This window comes from Coloeus monedula, assembly GCF_965178545.1.
Source record: "Coloeus monedula genome assembly, chromosome: 4".
NCBI lineage: Eukaryota > Metazoa > Chordata > Aves > Passeriformes > Corvidae > Coloeus > Coloeus monedula.
Window position 1 is genome coordinate 75,868,142 of NC_138784.1, and position 19,898 is coordinate 75,888,039.

At 59.2% G+C, this 19,898-nt stretch overlaps 2 protein-coding genes across 5 annotated transcripts in view; one reads left to right on the plus strand and one right to left on the minus strand.

Annotated features, from left to right (window-relative positions):
• Window positions 1–1,625, plus strand: part of SBF1 (SET binding factor 1) — a 62,243-nt gene extending 60,618 nt beyond the window's left edge. For all 3 annotated transcript variants that reach the window (XM_082280161.1, XM_082280162.1, XM_082280163.1), the window contains one exon: window positions 9–1,625. In XM_082280161.1, the coding sequence (XP_082136287.1) occupies window positions 9–107 (99 nt within the window). In that variant the 3' untranslated portion in view covers window positions 108–1,625. The remainder of the gene's footprint in view (window positions 1–8) is intronic.
• Window positions 1,626–15,143: 13,518 nt separating this feature from the next.
• Window positions 15,144–19,898, minus strand: part of PPP6R2 (protein phosphatase 6 regulatory subunit 2) — a 55,374-nt gene continuing 50,619 nt past the window's right edge. For both annotated transcript variants that reach the window (XM_082281010.1, XM_082281009.1), the window contains exons 23-24: window positions 16,022–16,177; window positions 15,144–15,329 (exon numbers count right to left, since the gene is read on the minus strand). In XM_082281010.1, coding sequence (XP_082137136.1) covers window positions 15,278–15,329; window positions 16,022–16,177 — 208 coding nt within the window. In that variant the 3' untranslated portion in view covers window positions 15,144–15,277. The remainder of the gene's footprint in view (window positions 15,330–16,021; window positions 16,178–19,898) is intronic.

Consider the following 19,898-nt stretch of genomic DNA (forward strand, 5'->3'; position numbering starts at 1 on the left):
GCCCACAGCTGAAGACGACAAAACGAGTTTACAATTTCTGCGCCCAGGACGTGCAGCTGGCCCAGCAATGGATCGACCGCATCCAGAGCTGCCTGTCGGACGCGTGAGCCCGGCTCAGCGGAGCCGCGATTCCAGGCACCGCTGCCGGGCCCGAGCGGGAGCAGAGGCAGCGCCGGGCTCGAGGCCGAGCCGGGACTGAGGGAGAGGAGGAAAGGCCCTTCCTCCTGCCCGCCCGCCCGGGCGGGACGGGGCCGTGTCCCGGGGCAGGGTGGCACAGGGAGGGATTCCTCGCGTTGAAGCGGGCGGGGGCCCCGGCCCGCCCCCGGCCCCGTCAGAGCCGTGTCGTGACCCCGTGTCCTCCGTGTGCCGCAGCCCCGCCCCACCTCCCTGGGCGGGGGTCCTGTGCCCCACACCCCACCCCACACTGCCCGGGGAGGCAGAGCTGCCCCCTCGTCCTGCTCCTCGTCCTGCCCCCCTTGCATGTCTGCCAGAGCCCCCGGAACCTGCCCCGCCCCTCCCGCTCCGGGAGCGAGTCCTGGGCTCCGGGACCCGCAGCTCCGGGGATGGCAGAGCTGCCAGCGGAGCACCGGGACCATCCCGCGTCCCAGCCTGGAGCCGCTGCCGGCTGTGCACAGGAACGGGAATGCTGGGAATACTGGGAATGCTGGGATGCTGCGGGCGCTAGCTCCGTGTGCCCAGAGGGGATGTGGCCGTGGCCACTCTGCTCCCAGCGGGCAGGAGGCTCCTCGCGCTGTGGCCGGGGGTCCCTGTCCTGCTGGGGTCCCTGTCCTGGCTGGGACAGTCTCTACCTCCAGGCTGGCTGTCGCGGGGGCACATTCCCTGCGGGAGGTGCCAAACGCTGCAGCCTCCTGGGTGCCCCTCTGTCCCCTCCCGGGGGTGGGGACCAGACCAGCCCCGGGATGAGGGTCCCCTCCGGCCACAGCCACACGGGGCTGGGACAGGGCTGGGACAGCGGCCCTGCAGGTGCCACCCGGTCTCTGCACGGTCTCTTTGCACAGGTCACCCCCCACCCCCCCGCTGCCCTTCCCCTCCTCAGGGCTCTCCTCCCTCCCCAATCCCCCCCCGTGCGCCTTTGTGCTCTGCCCGTGCCCGGCCCAGGGGATCCAGGGGAGCAGCTCCTGTCCCTGTCCCTGTCCCAGCCCCACTGTCCCCCCCCGCTGCTGCTGCCCCTCAGTGCCAGGGGGGCTCTCGGTACAGAATCGGCTCCTGCAGCCCCCCCGCCCCCCCGCCCTGGTGTGAACTGGGGGGTTCGGCGTGGGGGGACCCCAGACAGGCACCGTGGGGTCACTGCGGCCCCGCTGCTGCCCGGGACCCCCCAGCACCCCAGGACTGACCCCCCCCAGCTCCGCCAGTCCCCCCACCCGTCTTGTTTTTAAAGTCCAGCATTTTATTTCCGTGCAGAGCTCTTTGTACAGTCCCCGTTCTCTGTACCAGACTGGCTGTGCAGGTGTAACACGGAGGTTTTGTAACTTACCCGAGCAGTTGTAGATTATTGAAGTTTCTGTACATTGTGTCAAACATGCAGAGTCCTTGTATTGTATTTGTGCCTAGAGGAAAAGGTTATTCTATAAAGAGAAAACTAACGGAATTTAATAAAAAAATTAATATGAGAGACGCTCCTTTTGCCTCGCCGAGCACCGGGAAAACGCGGCAGACTCGGGACACACCATGGGACAGGCCCAGCTCCTGTCCTCGGGGACTCGGTGTCCCTGTGTCACGGGGCAGAGCTCCTGGGGGGATCCTGGCACAGGGACCTTTGTCCTGCACTGGATCCGCTCTGTCTCACCTGCTCCTGCTCCAGCTGTCACTGTTTCAACCTGACAGGGGGGAGAGCCAGGGAGGGAACAGGGACAGGAGAGGGGGAACGGCCTCAGGCTGGGCCAGGGGAGGGGCAGGGTGGGCATCAGCAGGAATTTCCCCATGGAAAGGGTGCTCAGGCCCTGGCAGGGGCTGCCCAGGGAGCTTTGGAGTGCCCATCCCTGCAGGTGTCTGAGGAATTCCTGGAGGTGGCACTGAGGGCTCTGGGCTGGGGCCAAGGTGGGGCATCGGGCACCGAGTTTGGACTGGGAGGGCTTTTCCAGCCTCAGGGATTCCATGATCCATCAGGGCCTTGGGTCCCGGGTGTTGGGTTGTGGCAGCTGCGTTGTGAGGAAATCCCAGCCCTGGCGGATTGTGCCAAATTTTGCGCCAACATCCTCCGGTCTCCATCCTCAGGGACGCTGCTGCTGCTGGGCAAGGAGGGAAGGAGGGGCAGCCGCGGCCCCGGGGGGCAGGGCTGGGCTGCCCTGGGCCGCTCCCCGGTGGCCTCCCCGGGCTCTGCGGTGGCCTCGAGCAGCGGAGCCGCCTCCCGGGGCTGCGGTTTTCCGGGGGATCCCGGTGCTGGCGCTGCGCCGGGAGCAGCCCTGGCAGAGCCGTGCGGTCACCGCCCCGCGCTCGCTCGCCGGGGCTGAGGGCAGGGGCAGCTTTGGGCCCGGGCCCTCCCTCCTGCCCCGGCCCCGCCGTGCGCTCGGCGCTCCCAGCACCGGGCAGGCACCGGGAACCCTGGAATGGTTCGGGCGGAAGGGACGGGGACCCCAAACGCTCCCGTCCCGATGCCAGCGGGGAAGGCCCCGCCCGGGGGTGACGGGGACCCTGCGGCAGCTCCGGGGCTGAGCCCGGGCCGGCTCCGCCCGCGGGCACCGGGGGCTCCCGGCTCAGCCCCGCTCCCGGTCCCGGCCCCGCCCGTCCCGAAGCCCCCTCGGGACCCTCGGCGTGTCCTGCAGGACGGAGGAACCCAGCACCGGCACGTGAATTTTGAGCTTTTATTGATAGTTGGAATTTACAGCCTAAAACTGACAACATAGAGAGATGCAGACTTTTTTTCCTTTTTCTTCTTTTCTTTTTTTTTTTTTTTTTTACTTTTTTGGTCGCTTTTTTACAAAAAAAAAAAAAAACAAACCAAAAAACAAAAACCAAAATAACCAAAAAAGCCACCAGCATCAGATTTACAATATAAAAGTTTTGACAGTAGAGAGACTAAAGTACATCTGGAATTACTCAGAAAAATAAACAGGGAAAAGGCAGTAATTTCAAATTTGTCCCTCATATTTACACATAATACACAGACATTGCTTACAAAGACCCGGATCCCACGTTTAAGGGCAGTTGGCATCGTGAGAAGGCTCCCCCGGCACCGCCCTCTGCCCGCCCCGGGCCCCGCGCCGGGCCGGGAGCGGATCCCGGCATCTCCCCGCGGCCCCTCCGTGGTTTTATTGCTTTGCGGGGCCGGTGGTTGTGGATGAAGGCATCGAGTCCCCCCCGCTCGCTGCTCCTGCCGGGGCACCCCCATCCCTCGGGAACTGCCGGGATGCCCCCCGTGCCAGCGCAGATGTTCAGGGAGACCCAGCTCGGGACACCGCGGCGGGATTTTGGAAGAGCGGGAACAGGAGGAGCGGAGCGACGCTGAAAATCCGGGCTCGGGCTGGCGACCCCCACTGCAACATTCCCGAATCCATGAACTCCCATCCCCCCCTCGAGCTGTTGGATTTATGGGATCTCCGGTGCTCAGGGAAGGCTCCGCTCCCATCCCACAGCCTGGAATCAGCTCTGCCTCAGCTGGGACGTGGGGACGGCAGAGGTGCCATTCCCAAGGCCTTTTCCCAAAATGAGCCAAGGCCAGGAGCCAGGCACGGCCTGGGATGGGCACGGAGCCCCTGGGATGGACACATATCCCACCGGGATGGCCACACATCCCGGACGGAATCCGCTCCCTCAGGACACGCTGGGATGGCCCTGCTGGCTCCGGGCACCGCTGTGGTCCCAGAGGCTCCGGCTCTCCCGGAGATCCGGAATTATTCCCGACAAACAGCCTGGCCTGGATCATTTTAGATCAAACTGGAATTCGGGGTCCTTTGGCCGGAGGCGGCGCCGGGGTTTCCAGGGGGTGAATCCATGGATTGTGCTAACAGTCAGAGCCGAATGTTCCCAACCAGCCCCTGGAAGGGACGGAAAAGCCCTGGAAAAGCGACTCCAGAGGCTCCAACTCAACAGCAAACATGGGATATTCCGAGGGCAGATGGACGGGAGAGGCTGGGCGGGAAGCGGAGCTACGGAGGGAGGGATTTGCCGGAGCAAATTGACCGTGCAGGAAAACCACTGGGAAGCACCGGGGATCGGGATGTGCCGGCAGGGATCACCCCCACGGCCACGCGGATCCCGAGGCTCGGGGCGGGGTAAAGGAAAGGTTTGGAAAACGTCACATCAAGGAAAATGTCTGGAAAACTCAACATTTCCACCCAAATTCCTCTCAACTGCCACCGCAGCCGGGTCGGACATGGAAGGCAAAGGAACAAGGAAAGGGAAAGTCCAGAACCTCTTCCGAGAGCGCCAGGGACAGCCCAGGCCGGCTCCAGCCTGGAACGGCCTCTCCCGCCTGGAGAAATGGAACCGGCATAAAATAAAGGCAAGGAGTCGCTCTGTTCCCAGCCCTGGGACTCCCGGAATTCCCAGCCCTGCCCAGTACCTGGGATTGGGATTGGGATTGGATTGATTTGTACCGACGCCGGAGCCCACTGGGAAGGTGCAAATCTCCTGCTCCAGGAGTTCCCAGCAAAGCCAAAAGCTCTGGGAAAAACAGGATTCGGGTGAGTTTAGAAATCTCTGCAATAAATTTATATAAATATTCCCTATTTACAGCAAACGCTGGGAATGGGAGCGCAGGGAGGGAAGGAGGAGCCAGGGACACGCTCGGAGCAGCTCCTGCTGCCACCCCCGGGATGCTCCCGCCTGTCCCAGTGTCCCCGCAGCCCTCATTCCATGGATCCATCACCTCTGGAATGCTCCTGCCTGTCCCCAATGCTGGGGCGGAAACCAACCACCTCCTTCCCTGAAATCCCAAGGATTTTAATCCCAAGGTCTCTCCTTGTCACGGTCCAACCCTCGAGTCCCGGCCTCAGCCAAACGGGGAACCCACGGGAAAGGTTCCGGCTCCCCTGGAAACTGGGAACGGCTACGGGGGGTGGGGGTCAGGTCCTGTTCCTGCATTGGCCATAAATCCATGCGGGAAGTCCGGCTGCTCCGGCAGCACCCGCCCGGCTCCGGCCCCGCGGTGCCTCCTGGGATCCCAGCCAGGGATGGGATGGTTCGGAACAGGGAAAGGGTGAATCCAAACCAGGGAAATCCCAACCCACCGCAGGGAATTCCTGACTCCCGCCACTCCCTCTGGGCCAAGGTCCGGTGGAAGTTTGGATCCCAGCAGTGGGAGCTTGGAACATTCCCGGTTTTCTGCCATGGCTGCCAGCGAAGGGAGGGACAATTTTAAGAGGGAAAAGCTCATCAGGGATTTCTCTGGGACTGCTTGGCAGGAAAATCCCTTTCCATTCCCAAAGCCCCCAGATCCAGCGGGGGAATGTTCATCTTCCACAAGGGGGAAATATTTACAGGCCCGGGAAGTTTTCAGTTAAATTCCATTAAATAATAAAATATTTGGAATTAAACATTAATTCCATTCCATCAGAAAATCGGGAATAATCCTTATTTCTGGCAGTTTTAAGCCCAGTTTCCATCCCACTTGGGGACAGCTCCGGTGCTCAGGCCGGAGTCTGGGATCAGTCTGGAGCAGACAGGAAATGGACGCAGAATTCCCGCTCCTGCCCCACGTTATCCCTTGGGAAAGGATCCACAACTGGGATACAGCCCCACACGGCCCCAGAGGGAACCCCGGAGCTGAGGATTCCCAAAGGACGTTCTCCTTCTGTTCTGTGGAATTCTAACAGGGCCCCGTTCCCAACCATCATCCTCACATCCCGAATCCAGGGAAGTCCAGGGAAGGGACCCTGGGGGTCCCTGGGGATCCTCGGGGGTCCCTGGGGAAGCTCCCAGGGAGCAAATCCCGCTGGAGTGGGAACTGCAGCCGGGGGACACCGGGGATGGGATAAATGGGGTACAGGGATGGATGAACTGGGATACTGGGATGGGATAACTGGGATACAGGGATGGATGAACTGGGATACTGGGATGGGCTAACTGGGATACAGGGATGGATGAACTGGGATACTGGGATGGGCTAACTGGGATAAGGAGCTGGGAGGTGTAGGGGGAAGAGCACAGGGAACAGAAATCCCTTGTTGGGATTGGGATGGATTTAAGGCACTCGGAACAGCGGGATTGGGAATGATTGTTATCCACGGGCTCGGGCACAGGACATTCTCCTTCCCTGTTTCCTGCGGTCTGGGATGGACCAGGATCCAAGCTGGAATGGGAAGAGAGGGCTCCTTCCAGACTAAATCCAAGGCACTGGGATTGCTCTGGAGCTGCCACTGTGCTCAGCGCCCTGGAACAGCTCCCGGATCCGAGCGGCCTCGGAGCTGGAAGGGTCTGAGGGAGAAAAACCTTTTTTGGGAAAGCTGCAGCAGGTCTGGAGCCAGGGGAGGGAGGGATGGGAATTGCAGGGATGTGATGCAATCCATGGGAATGAACTGCAAATTAACGGGATGAAGGGAAGGGAAGGGAAGGGAAGGGAAGGGAAGGGAAGGGAAGGGAAGGGAAGGGAAGGGAAGGGAAGGGAAGGGAAGGGAAGGGAAGGGAAGGGAAGGGAAGGGAAGGGAAGGGAAGGGAAGGGAAGGGAAGGGAAGGGAAGGGAAGGGAAGGGAAGGGAAGGGAAGGGAAGGGAAGGGAAGGGAAGGGAAGGGAAGGGAAGGGAAGGGAAGGGAAGGGAAGGGAAGGGAAGGGAAGGGAAGGGAAGGGAAGGGAAGGGAAGGGAAGGGAAGGGAAGGGAAGGGAAGGGAAGGGAAGGGAAGGGAAGGGAAGGGAAGGGAAGGGAAGGGAAGGGAAGGGAAGGGAAGGGAAGGGAAGGGAAGGGAAGGGAAGGGAAGGGATTTTCCACACAAAGCCACTTTTCCAGATTCTGCTGTGGCCAGTCAGCCGCAGATTGGAGTTTGAACATTCCTGGGATGAGAGAGAGGAGCAGAGCAAGAGCTCAAGTGTCCGTGCAGTCACTGCCAGGTGTGGGAAGCAGGGAGGTGAGGAGCAGGGAACGGCTGCAGGGAGCAGGGAAAGCACAGCAGGGCCAGGGAACAGCTGCAAGGACAAACTGCAAGGGCCATGGAACAGACGTGAGGAGCAGGGAACTGCAAGGGATGACTCCAAGGAGCCAGGAATTCACAGGAGGACACGGAAGGCACGCGAGGACCACGGAAGAAGGGAACTCCAGGCCCAGCTCCGGGCTCTGGGGCGGAGCAGCCGAACTTCCCCGCCCCAATCCCAGCACTCCAAGGTTCTCCAGCAGCACTCTGGGAAAGCGGAGAGTGGGAGAAGCATTTCCATGGAGAGAAGGTCTCCAAGGATATTTGCTGTGCCTGTGGGCAATTCCATTCCACATCTGGATCCATGAGATCCGGCCAAGGGGAGCCTCCGGCAGCGCCCTCGCTGCCACAGACACCAAACCCAGCAGGGGAATCCCTACGGCATTCCCAGAATTCCTACAAAGTTCTGCAAAACTACCTCTGAGCATCAAAATTACAGGAGAAAAGATTTTCTCCTCGTTTCCATCTGTCCAAGGAATTTGAGGGAATCAAAAATAGAAGGGAAGGCTCTGCCCTCTAGAAAAGCCCCGAATTCCGGGAGAGAGGAAAATCCCTCTCTTCCCGTCAGCACCAAATACAAAAATACACTTCCCATGGGAATATCCCACTCTCTGCTGGGAGAGGTGAGGACCACCAGGGAATACCGGGAATTCTGTACAAATCCAGGCGGGAGCCCTTGCTGGATGAGGTAAGAGAGGTTCAGAGGAGCGACGTCACCAGGAAGGAGCCAAATTGTTCCTTTTCCGTTTGTTTGTCCCAACGTTGAGCCCTAAATATGCCTGGAAAACTCCTTGGGTTTGCCGGAACGTCCCACCACGGAGGGAAAAAACCAGGATCAAACACCACAATCCCAGCCCAAACCCAACAGCATTCCTGATAAAGTCGGAAACGTTATCCAGGACGAAACCAACGGGAACTGATCCAACCCATTTTCCAAAGGATCTCAGACTTTCACTGACATTGCTGGAGCTGATCCAACACTCCAAGGGCATCATTCCACTCCTGCCACTGCCACATGTCATTAATTAACACAGGTGATTAATTAACGCTGCCAAATTCCAGAGCCGATTCTGGACTGGGAACGCCACAGTCCCAAATCCAATCTCGGCAGAGCAAAGGGGAAAATCCTGACACCAAATCCAAGGGAGAACAGTCACAGCCAAACGCCGGCACCCCGGTTTTCCATGGGGACACCTGGCTGCACCCACACCAGCACACACAATTCCAAGGGCTGAGCTTCGGGAGCTCCCAGGGAGCCTCCAGCCCTGCCCTGCCCCGGTGGCTCCGTCCTGGACACAGCCGGGATTCCAGGGGGGCACATTCCTGCCTCCCCGGCAGCAGGGGAAGGAGCAGGGCGGGATGGGGAGGAGAGCACCGGACGGAGCCAGGACAGCAGGAACGGGAAATGGCAGGAAGCGCTGCCAATGCCAACGTGTGCGGAGGCAGGCGGGATGAGGAGACAGGGAATTCTCTGGGGGCAGCACGGAGCCCAGTGAGGCCCAGTTAAACCAGTTCACAGCCAGTTCTCGAGGGACAGGACACTGAAAGATGGGCACAGCCTGTACAGCCTGGAAACAGCCCGGACACGCCCCGGACACACCCCCAACACACCCCCGACACACCCCGGACACACCCCGGACACACCTCGACACATCCTGGATACACGTCGGAAACATCCCGGACACACCCCCGACACACCCCGGACACACCTTGGACATCCTGGATATACCTCGGACACACCTCTGACACACCCCCGACACACCCCGGACACACCTTGGACACACCCCGGACACACCTTGGACATCCTGGATATACCTCGGACACACCTCTGACACACCCCCAACACACCCCCGACACACCCCGGACACACCCCGGACACACCTCGACACATCCTGGATACACGTCGGAAACATCCCGGACACACCCCCGACACACCCGGACACACCCCCGACACACCCCGGACACACCCCCGACACACCCCGGACACACCCCGGACACACCTTGGACATCCTGGATATACCTCGGACACACCTCTGACACACCCCCGACACACCCCGGACACACCCCCGACACACCCCCAACACATGGATATACCTCAGACACATCCCAGACACACCCCGGACACACCTTGGACACATCCTGGATACACCTCGGACACACCTCGGACACACCTCGCACACATCCCTTACACACCCTGGACACACCCGGACACACCTCCAACACATCCCGGATATACCTGGGACACATCCCGGACACATCCCGGACACACCCCGGACACACCCCGGACACACCTTGGACACATCTGGACACACCTCACACACATCCCTTACACACCCTGGACACACCTCGGACACACCCCAGACACACCCCAGATACACCTCGCACACATCCCGGATACACCCCAGACACGCCCCGGACACACCCGGGACACACCTCTGACACACCTCTGACACATCCTGGACACACCTTGGACACACCCTGGACACATCCCGGACACGCCTCGGACACAGCCCAAACATGCCTCGGACACAGCCTGAACACACCTCAGACACACCTCGGACCCAGCCTGGACACAGCCCGGACACACCCTGGATACACCTTGGACACACCTTGGACACACCCGGACACACCTCCGACACATCCTGGATATACCTGGGACACATCCCGGACACACCCTGGACGCACCCTGGACACACCTCGGACACATCTGGACACACCTCACACACATCCCTTACACACCCTGGACACACCTCGTACACACCTCGGACACACCCTGGACACACCCCAGATACACCTCGCACACATCCCGGATACACCCCAGACACGCCCCGGACACACCTCGGATACACCCGGGACACACCTCAGACACACCTCGGACACACCTCTGATACACTCTGGACACATTCTGGACACACCTCGGACACATCCCCGACACACCCCGGACACAGCACGGACACACCTCCAACACACCCCGGACACACCTCAGACACACCTCGGACCCAGCCCGGACACAGCCCGGACACACCCTGGATACACCTTGGACACACCCTGGACACACCCGGGACACATCCCGGACACACCTCGGACACGCCCCGGACACGCCCCGGACACAGCCCGAGCCCTTCACTAAGCACCACACTGGTTTTCCCGATCAATCCACTCCCAGCCCGGCCGCTGCGAGCAGCAGGGTCCCCTCAGGATGGGGGTCCCCGAGGGGTTGGGCGTTCAAGGCCTGTGGTGGCCCCAGCAGAGGAGAACTCTCCAGTCTGACTGGTTTGTACTGGTCTGGGATGGCCACAGCTGAGACCTCTCCATGCCCACAGCCACATTCCCACACCGTGGAGCTCCCTCACCCTCCCGCTGCCTTCCCAGAGCTCTCCCAGGGCCGGGAGGAGATGCTGGAATTGGGGTTCCCTGCAGGGAGAAGCGGCTGCGATGCTGGATTTAAAGGCGGGCTGGGCAAAGAGCGAGGAAGGGGCTGAGGCTGCCCTGGGAGCACCCAGGGCAGTGGGAGCCTCTCCCACCCCTTTGGGATGGCCGGGCAGGAACGGGGCTCTGCCTCCCAGCAGAGTTACCTGGGCCACTGGGATGTGGGGTCAGCTCAGGGGAAGGGGAAGGCTCAGACCCCAAGGGATGAATAAATGGTGGCAAAATTCCTCCAGGAGATGGTTCGGTGCCGAGGGGCGCCACCCGACAGTCCTGGGAAAGGCTCCTGGCCCGGGAAAGGCTCCATCCCAGAAAAAAGGCCCCAGCAGGGCAGGGCAGGGCAGGAGGGACAGGAAGGCGCTTGGTGGCTGCAGGGACCAAGCCCAGGCTGGAGCACGATGGAGCCTCAGCGCGGAGCAAACCCCGAGTGCCTGGCACAGGGATGTGCTCCCCCGGCACAGGGATGGGCTCCAAGGTTTGCCACTGATGAATCAGGATTTTAATTACAGCTCCCTGGGGAAAATGAGCCTGGGGTGCCAGTGCAGAAGAAGAAGGTAATTTAAATACTTCCTTGAGATATGTTCTTTGGGAATGTCCCTGCACCTTTGCTCCAAACCTTTCACTGGGGAATGTGGGAACGAGGATGCCCGAGCCCTCTGGAGCAGACACTGAGGGCAGCACTTGGCTCTTTGCCATTGTTTTGGTAATTTTTTTCCTTTCTTCCCAATCTGCGCCCCCCAGGTTTCCATTCCCTGCCCGCCTGCAGCTCTCCAAAGAGATGTTCTTGATGAACCCTTGGGATGAAACCTTGGGATTCCATCCCAAGGGCAGCAAAGCCTTGGGATGCTCAGAAAGCTTCCCTCAGGCTTTGCTGAGGGTGCAGGATCCCAAAAAGCAGCCAGGATTTTGCCTGCCTGACTGCTATGCCCCAAGGGAAGCAGGAATTCTGCTTCAGGGAAGTTTTTGACTGGAATTGCTGCGGGAATGTTCCTTGCTGGCTGCCCTTCGGGGTGGCGGATGCAGCTTGAAGGGGATCTCAGCCATGGCACATGCAGGGATTGCAGGACACACCTCTGGATCCCCCTGCATTGAGGGGGCCCAAACTCCCCTCCCAGCCTCTCCTGAGCCCCAGGAATGTTCAATCCCAGCCACTCCGGCTCTAGCCGCCATCGGATCACAGCTCCACACACTGGGATTTGGGATTCTGAGCCCTCCAGCTGTGCTCCCCTCCCTCCACTCTGCACCCAGGTGTCACCACAGGACTTGGGACACCGGGAAGGGTCACCCGATGTGACAATGGATGGGGACAATGGATGGGGACGCTCCCAACACCGCGTGATGTTTCCATTCCCCATGGGGATGGAAGATATGCCAGAGAGATGTGCCACGATCCACAAATTACCCGGGACTGGCCACACGGATGAGGTTTAACTGTGCACAAGGGTCCCTCCCCTCCCTCTCTCCCATCCCAGTGTGGGGCAGCTGGCACAGCGGGATCCCCGGATCCAGCGGGATCCCCGGATCCCCAGATCGATGCCCAGGCAGGCAGAGCCCTGAATGGAACATTCCAGAATCATTCCCCAGTAACTTGGCCTTGCTGGTTTTGGTCTCTATCCTGGAGCTGTGCAGAGAGAAAACTGCAGCCCCTTGTGCTCCCAGAGTCTCCTTCCTGGCTTTGTCACAAGATCCAAGTGTGTGCGGATAAATATCCGTGGAATTACACAGGTCTGTGTCCATCCGCACGCTCAGCAGCCCCAGGGGCAATCCCAGCACCACGGACACCCTGTGGATATGGAAGGTTCCAAGCACTGCACACGAGGCAGGAGGGAAGCATGGAGCAGGATGTGGGGAGAGCCTTCATCGCTCGGACACGGAGCTGGGCAAGGCCAGGGGATGAAGGGATGGGGGACAAGGAATTCCATTCTCAGAAGCCAAAGATCCTGCTCCAGCCCCGGGAAGCTCTTCCTGGGAGAGGAAAAACCCCATGTGGGACACTCCAACCCCCACCCACCCACCGTGCCTCCGGAGGGATGGGAAACTCTGCCTTAGAAGGGTTTTCTCTTCCTGGCTTCCCCACAAAACCACTGGAGCCAGGTAAGGAACTGGCTCTGATCTGTTGGGAGCTGCAAACCCCGGCAGCCCAAGCAGCAGGAATTGGTTCTGGATCAGCCCCTGGCTGTGGGAAGAGCAATCCCAGGGGAGTGGAGAGGTGGCATGAACTGAGAGCCTCAGTCCTGACTGTGGAGGGATCATCCACGGGCACAAAGCCACGGAATTTGTGCATCTCCACAGGTGTGGCCAAGCCCCAGTGATGTGTCTGAGCACAAAGCAATAAATGAACCCGTAAGGAGTCCCAGTAACGGGCTGTGTTCGGATTGGATATGCCCAAGGATATTATTATTCTAATCATTATTATTAATACAGTCACTATTATTAAAGCTCTCGCTGACACTCAGAGACTCGAAGCCTAAGCTGAGGAACGCCAGGCTGGAATTGCAGCGGAAGGCACGGATCCTCTGGGAGACCCCCCGGGGTTATTGCTGCCCCATCCCTGTCCAGGTGGAACCACTGCTCCCAGAGCTCGGCATTCCGGGGGTGGTGGCCCTGTCCTGTCCCTCGGGCCACGGGAGGGGACCCCGCTGTGGCCCCACCCCACCCAGAGCACTGCTCCGATGGGAAGGGATCCCAGCTGTGCCTGCCGAGGACATTCCCCTCCTCTCCCGATCCCAAACGGATCTGGGCACAGCTGCTCCCGGGGCAAGCAGAGGGAACAGCTGGAAGAGCACCCAGCATCCCCCGGATCCAACCTGGCTGCACCAGCACAGGGATCCTTCAGCTTCCATGGAATCGTGTCTGGGGTCCCAAGAATGCCCGAGGGGAAGCCGATGTCCAGCAGAACTCTAGCACCAATCCTTGGAAAATTAAGACTTGAATGTGTCTCCAGTCAGGACCTCAAAGCCACTGATCCCGTCTGAGAGTCCTGCCTGGGAGTGGGATTGATCCCTGAACACCAAGCGGGGAAAGCAAAGCACAAAGTGAGATTTTTTTCCCTCCCAGTGCAATTCACTTTAAATTATTAATTTTAAATTACACGGAGCGAGTGAAAACTTCCAGAACGAGAGCCCTGTGCCATCTGATTCCGGAGTAACTGGGGCTGGGGGACAGCCCAGCCCTGCTGGCAGCACACGAGTGGCCCACAGCCCCAGTAACCAGCAGCATCCCAGTAACCCGCAGCATCCCAGTTCCTGGGATCCACCCCCTTTTCCCTCCGAGCAGAGCTGACCTGGGCACACAGGGCTGAGCCGGGGCTGCGGGATCGGCGCCGTCGGACACGGACGCAGCGGAGCAGCCCCAGCCCCGCAGCGGGAACACCTCGTTCCCCTCCCAGCCCAGGTAAGGACACTCCACGGGCACTGACCCCACAGCACAAGGAAAGCATTTCCGGGTGGCCAGGGCCTGGCCAGGCCACCTCTGCTGGGAATGTGAGCTTCTTCCCACCCTCGGGAATGCATCCCAAAGCAGCTGCTTGGCTCCCTGTGTGCCAAGCTCCAGCTTTTGCTCCAAAGGGAAGGATTTCCCAGGATTCCACCTGCCAGGGGGTTCCAGCTCAGCTGCCCCAGGTGGCCCAACCCCTCCAGTGCCCCCGTGTGCCCCCCAGGCCAGGCTGGCAGCAAGCTCAGAGCCTGGCACCAGCACGGCATTCCCGGGAGCAGGGCTCCAGCCTGGGCACATCCCAGCTCCAGGTGTTCCCTTCACCTGGCCCTGCTCTCGCCCCGCCCCGAGGGAGCCGGGTGTCCCCCAGGGCTCTCCGTGTCTCCCCCGGGCGGGCACGGCCACAGCCGTGTCCCTTCCAACGCTGTCATCACCAGGTACAAAGTGCAAAAGTGTTGCTGTTCCTGCATCCATTAAAAACTTTAAAAACAGAACAAAACAAACAGAAAAAGGATTTCCATCATCATTTGCAAATACATTAATTCATTCTCCAAAGAGCCAGCGAACCCCTGGTCACCTCCTCGTGGGCAGGATCCCCCTGCGGCCAACACGGACATTGGCAGGAGAGGCCACCTCTGACCCAGTGCAGATCCTGCCCTGACCCCCCACGTGTCCATGGAGAGCCCGGAGCAGTCCCTGGAATGCAGGGACACCCCGTTCCCCTGGACACTCCCTGGCTCTGGCTGGGGACATACCCCAGCCTCGGCCCTGCCACTCCAATCCAAGCCCTCCCTGCTCCCTCCCGCAAAGTGTTGGCATTCCTCCTCCTCCTGTGAAATGTTTCTGGTAAGGCTTTATTGCTCTACAAAGCGGTGCAAAGGCTGCCCGAGGACAGCTCCATCAGGAACTTTGGTCACACGGCTGCGGGATTTGTGCACGGCCCCGGCCCGCCGCTGGACCTGCTACCTTCCCAAGAGAAGCTGAATACTGTGTGCAATAACACTGGGAAAACAGGACTGAACCCCAAATCCGAAACAAAAACCATGGGGACGGGGAAGGGGACAACTCAAATCAGGCAGAAGGCTTGGGAAGAGCCCGTCATTCCCGTGAGGACTGAACTCAATGCTACATTTCGACAATGCCGAGTGTCTTTCCGAACGGATCGGTGGTGTTGGATCTGCGTGTCTGGTCCTGAACGCCAGCTCGCTCTCATCAATGCAGCATTTATTAAAAAATAAAATTAAAATGAAAAAAAAAAAAAAAAAGAATTGACAAATTGCATCACCAGGGAGCAGCCTGGCCTGGCTCACACACGTCCCGGGGCGGCGGCGGCGGCATCAAGCGGGGCCGTTCAACGTGGCTTCGGCGCAGGGCAAGGCCTCGTCGTTCCTGCAGGGACACCCGGGGAGCAGCCTTAGGGACATGGGACACGCTGGGAAAGCCCCCCAAGCCCCCTCCATCCCTCCTGGCAATGTGTCTTCCTGGTGGAACCTGAGCCCCTCCCTCTGGTTGTGTTTTGCCTGCTGGGTGAAGTTCTCAGCTCCCTACAGAGAAATTCCTCCCAGTCCCTCACTGAGTATTACATGGAAAAGCAGCATGGAGTCAGGGAATGGCTTAGGTGGGAAGGGACCCTAAAGCCTGTCTGGTTCCAAGTCCTTCCAAGGTGATCAGAGGGATGGGGCATCTCTGCTATGGGGACAGGCTGAGAGCTGGGAATGTTCAGCCAGGGAGAGCTTGGAGTCCCTTGCAGGGCCTAAAGGGGCTCCAGGAGAGCTGCAGAGGGACTGGGGCCAAGGCCTGGAGGGCCAGGAGGCAGGGAATGGCTTCCCAGTGCCAGAGGGCAGGGCTGGATGGGAGATTGGGAATTGGGAATTGCTGGCTGGGAGGGTGGGCAGGCCCTGGCCCAGGGTGCCCAGAGCAGCTGGGGCTGCCCCTGGATCGCTGGCAGTGGCCAAGGCCAGGCTGGACATTGGGGCTGGAGCAGCCTGGCACAGTGGGAGGTGTCCCTGCCATGGCAGGGCTGGCACTGGAGGGGCTCGGAGGTCCCTTCCCACCCAGCCATTCCAGGACTGTGCCCTCACCTGTCTCTCGTGGCTGTTTCTGTGGCAGTTGTGACAGCAGTGGCCACTCTCTGGTGCCCATCCGTGTGTGTGGCCGTGCTGTTCCGGGCTTGGGGGGCACTGGACGTCCCGGATTCGGCCACGGGAAGCGTCTCCACGGCCGTTCCGTCGGAGCCGCTGTGGGAGAGGGCAGGGCCACGTTAATGGAACTCAGCCCACGGGAGAACCGGGCTCGTACTGGAATGATGCTCAAATTCCAACAGGGAAAACAAAATTCCCCCTGTTCTCGTCACACAGGCCTAAAGATCCCAGTGGGAATGAGAACTGGCAATGAACTGGGGTTAAAAAGAGCGGGCACGTCCTGCAGGCTCCGGGTCCCACGCCCAACAGGATACCCCAGAGCAGCTCCTTGAGGAAAGCATTCCCAACTCCTGCTGCAAAATCCAGTCTGAGAGTTCCCAACCCTCCATTCCCATTGCCATTTGCTGGGATGGCACAGCCTGCTCTGACTGGACACGGACACAGACACTGCTCTGCTCTGCCAAAGTAGCCCCTGAGGCTTCTGGGGCACCCAGAAAATCTTGGATTTAGGGGCAGATCCTGAAATCCCATGGAGGAAAAACACAGGGATCGGACGTTCAGAATCCAAACACGCTAAAGGCGCTCCAGGGACCACGGAGGTGCCACCTGAGGGACAATGTCCCCATGGAGGTGCCAACAACCAAAGCTCAAACCCTGGGAAAGGACAAACTGCAGGAACAAACCCTCCCAATCTCCTGTTTGGAATAAACCCACCCAGATTTCCAACTGGAGAAGGGATTTCTGTGCACATCTCCATTTTTTGGCTTCCAAGGCAGAGGACAAGCTGCCCCAGGAATGATTTTCCTCCCAGTCTCCATCCAGAACAATTCCTTCTCCCCGTCTCCCAGAGCAAGCCTCCACAAAAGGGAGGAAAGCTGGAGATGGCTGGGCTGGAATCCTGTCACCGGCTCCGGGGGAGTTTTCATGGAATAAAATAATCCCAGCTGGGTAATTGGACATGTGATGGAGATTGGAGACTGAGGTTCTATTTCTGGAGCTAATTCTCTTGAAAAAAACACAAAAATGAGGAATAATGAGATCCAAACATTCCCCTTCCTCCAGGGCTCACAGGCTCCTCAAAAGTACAAAAATCCACCTTGGAGAGATGCAGGGATGGAGCTGCATTCCCAGGAATGTCGCTGGAAAACCACTTCCCACACAAAAATCTGGAGCTCGACATTTCCATGGCTCAGAGAGAAACTTCTGAAACCCAACGCCCGAAGCTTCCAGGGCAGGAGGATTCCGGAGCTACCTGAGCACCGAGGAGGGCTCGGGAAGTTCTCTGCCTTCCCCATGCTCCTGGAAAATCCCAGCTGGACACACAGGGCCGGAGCAAGGGGTGACACAACCCAAACAAGGAGTTTGTGTGGGATGTCCAGTTGTTCCTTGGACACTCCAGGGATGGGATCCCAAACCCCCCCGGGGAGTTGGATCCAAACTGGGAAGCTGAGAGCAATTCCTGATCCGCATCTCCTGGCCTAAGGGTCCCTTGGGCAGCTGGGATGGGCTCAGGGAGGGTGGAACATCTGGAGGATTTGCTGGGCTGCAACATCTGGTTCTCCACGACCCCAATGATCCTGGAATCCACAGAGGCCTCCAAGGAGAAAAGACCTCCATGTGGATTCCAGGGACAGGGGGAAGGAAAACTCCGAGTCCTTGAGCAGCTCCAAGGAGAGTCAGAGATCTCAGTGTGGATTCCAGCATTCCAGGGGCACAAGGGGAAGGAAAACCTGTTCCTCCAGCAACAGGAATGGGGTTTGGTGAAGATTTTGGGGAAGCGCTTGGACAGTTGTCACAACCCCCAGAGTGACTCCAAAATGTTCTTGATTGCCCTGGAATCATTAAGGAACGTGGTAAGCAGTGGGTATTCCCACTCAGTGATTTGGAAGACTGGGAATGCTCTGGATGGTGATTCCCACCAGGAGGCCGGGCCTGGAGCAGCTCCAGTCCCAGCTGTGGCAGCGGCTCCTGTCCTCCCACAGCTTCCCTTGGATCCCGGGCTACGGACACAGCTGTGGACAGCCACAGACCCCTGCCGGGGGAGGCCGTGGGTGCTCCAGGATCTCCTCTCTTTGCCACAATGGGAACGGCTCTGGAGAAGGGCAGGCAGGTTCGGGAAGCTTTTTCCTTGTGGAATGTGGTACAGACACTTGTCTGGAGAGGAAAACGTCCCAAATGTGCCAAACCAAGAATAAACACTTCCCTCCTGTGAGGAAAGCACAGGAAGAGGTGAGAACATCCCAGATAGGATGGACATGGAATGGGAACAGCTGGAGCTGGGCTGGGGAGGGTTAGGTGGGATATCAGGGAAGGTTCTTCCCCCACAGGGTGTCGGGCACTGGACAGCTCCCCAGGGAATGGGCATGGCTCCAGAGCTCCGGGAATGTCTGGACAACGTTGGGAGTCTTGGGGTGTCCCAGGCAGCTGGACCAAGGATCCTGTGGGTCCGGCTCAGGCCATTCCCTGATCCCACTGGGAACCCAGCTCTGCCCACACCACAGCGCAGAGAGGAAAAGCACCTGGAGCACAGCTCGGATCAGATCCAGTGGATCCAATTCCACACAATCCAGGTGCACCGAGAGCTGGGGAAGGAGAGGCTGCTTTCAGCACAGCTGAACTGCTGTGCCTCTCCTCACCCTCTGCTTCCCACCAAGCCACAGCCCGGCCATTCCCAGCGCACGGAGCACATTTATCACAGGTAATGCATTTATCAAATGGAAATTGCTGATCAACATTAAGGCATTTATCAAAATCAATGCAATTATCAAAATCAACTCTATTTATCGGAATTAAGGCAACTATCACAACTAATGCATTTGTCAGAATGAGCTGCCTCCAACCAAACAGACCTTGGGATAACTCCTGCCCTCATTCCAGGGAATTCTGCCATCTCAGTGGTTTCCCAGCCCCCCGGGCCCCCAGGAGCTGCTGCTGGCCGAGCACACTCAGGGATGACCCCAAACTGTCACCAACCATTACTAAAGGGAAGCTCCTGATCCTGAGTCAGGTGCACAAATCCAGGGACTCTGGTAAAAAGCAGGAGGAAATACATGGAAGAGGACGAGGAAAAACCTCAGAATCTTAAAACTGGGAAAAATCTTTGTGGATGCAGCAGCTGCTGACTGGGCTGGACAGCAGCTCCCCCTCCATGATTGGAGCAGGCTGGATTGAGGATCCAATTCCTACAAACCGCTGCCCATCCCAGGATCTGCTCCAGCCTTTGCTGGTGGTTTTAGCACTGATTGCCTTTGACACCGAGGGGAAAATGAGAACCTGAGTGGGTTAAACCTTCCCCCCATGGCTTCAGGAGGATTCCACGGAAGCCTCTGCTCCGCTTTTCCAAGCGATCCCACCCGGATCCCTGCCCTGGGCCCGGATCCCAGATCCACACGGACAGAGCTGCTCCTGTGACACCAGAGTGCCCAAAGGACAGGGACAGAGCTGCTCCTGCTCCTGTGACACCAGAGTGCCCAAAGGACAGGGACAGAGCTGCTCCTGTGACTCCGGAGTGCCCAAAGGACAGGGACAGAGCTGCTCCTGCTCCTGTGACTCCGGAGTGCCCAAAGGACAGGGACAGAGCTGCTCCTGCTCCTGTGACTCCGGAGTGCCCAAAGGACAGGGACAGAGCTGCTCCTGTGACTCCAGAGTGCCCAAAGGAGTCCCAGCCCTTCCTTGGAATAACCCTGTGCTCAATGTGTCCCTCAGCCGTCCGTGTGCCAGGCCAGGGGCAGCACCTGCTCCCAGGGGACACCGGCACACGGAGCCCATGGGAGAGGGGATACCAGCACCGCGCAGGGCCACCCCAGGGGCCATCCCA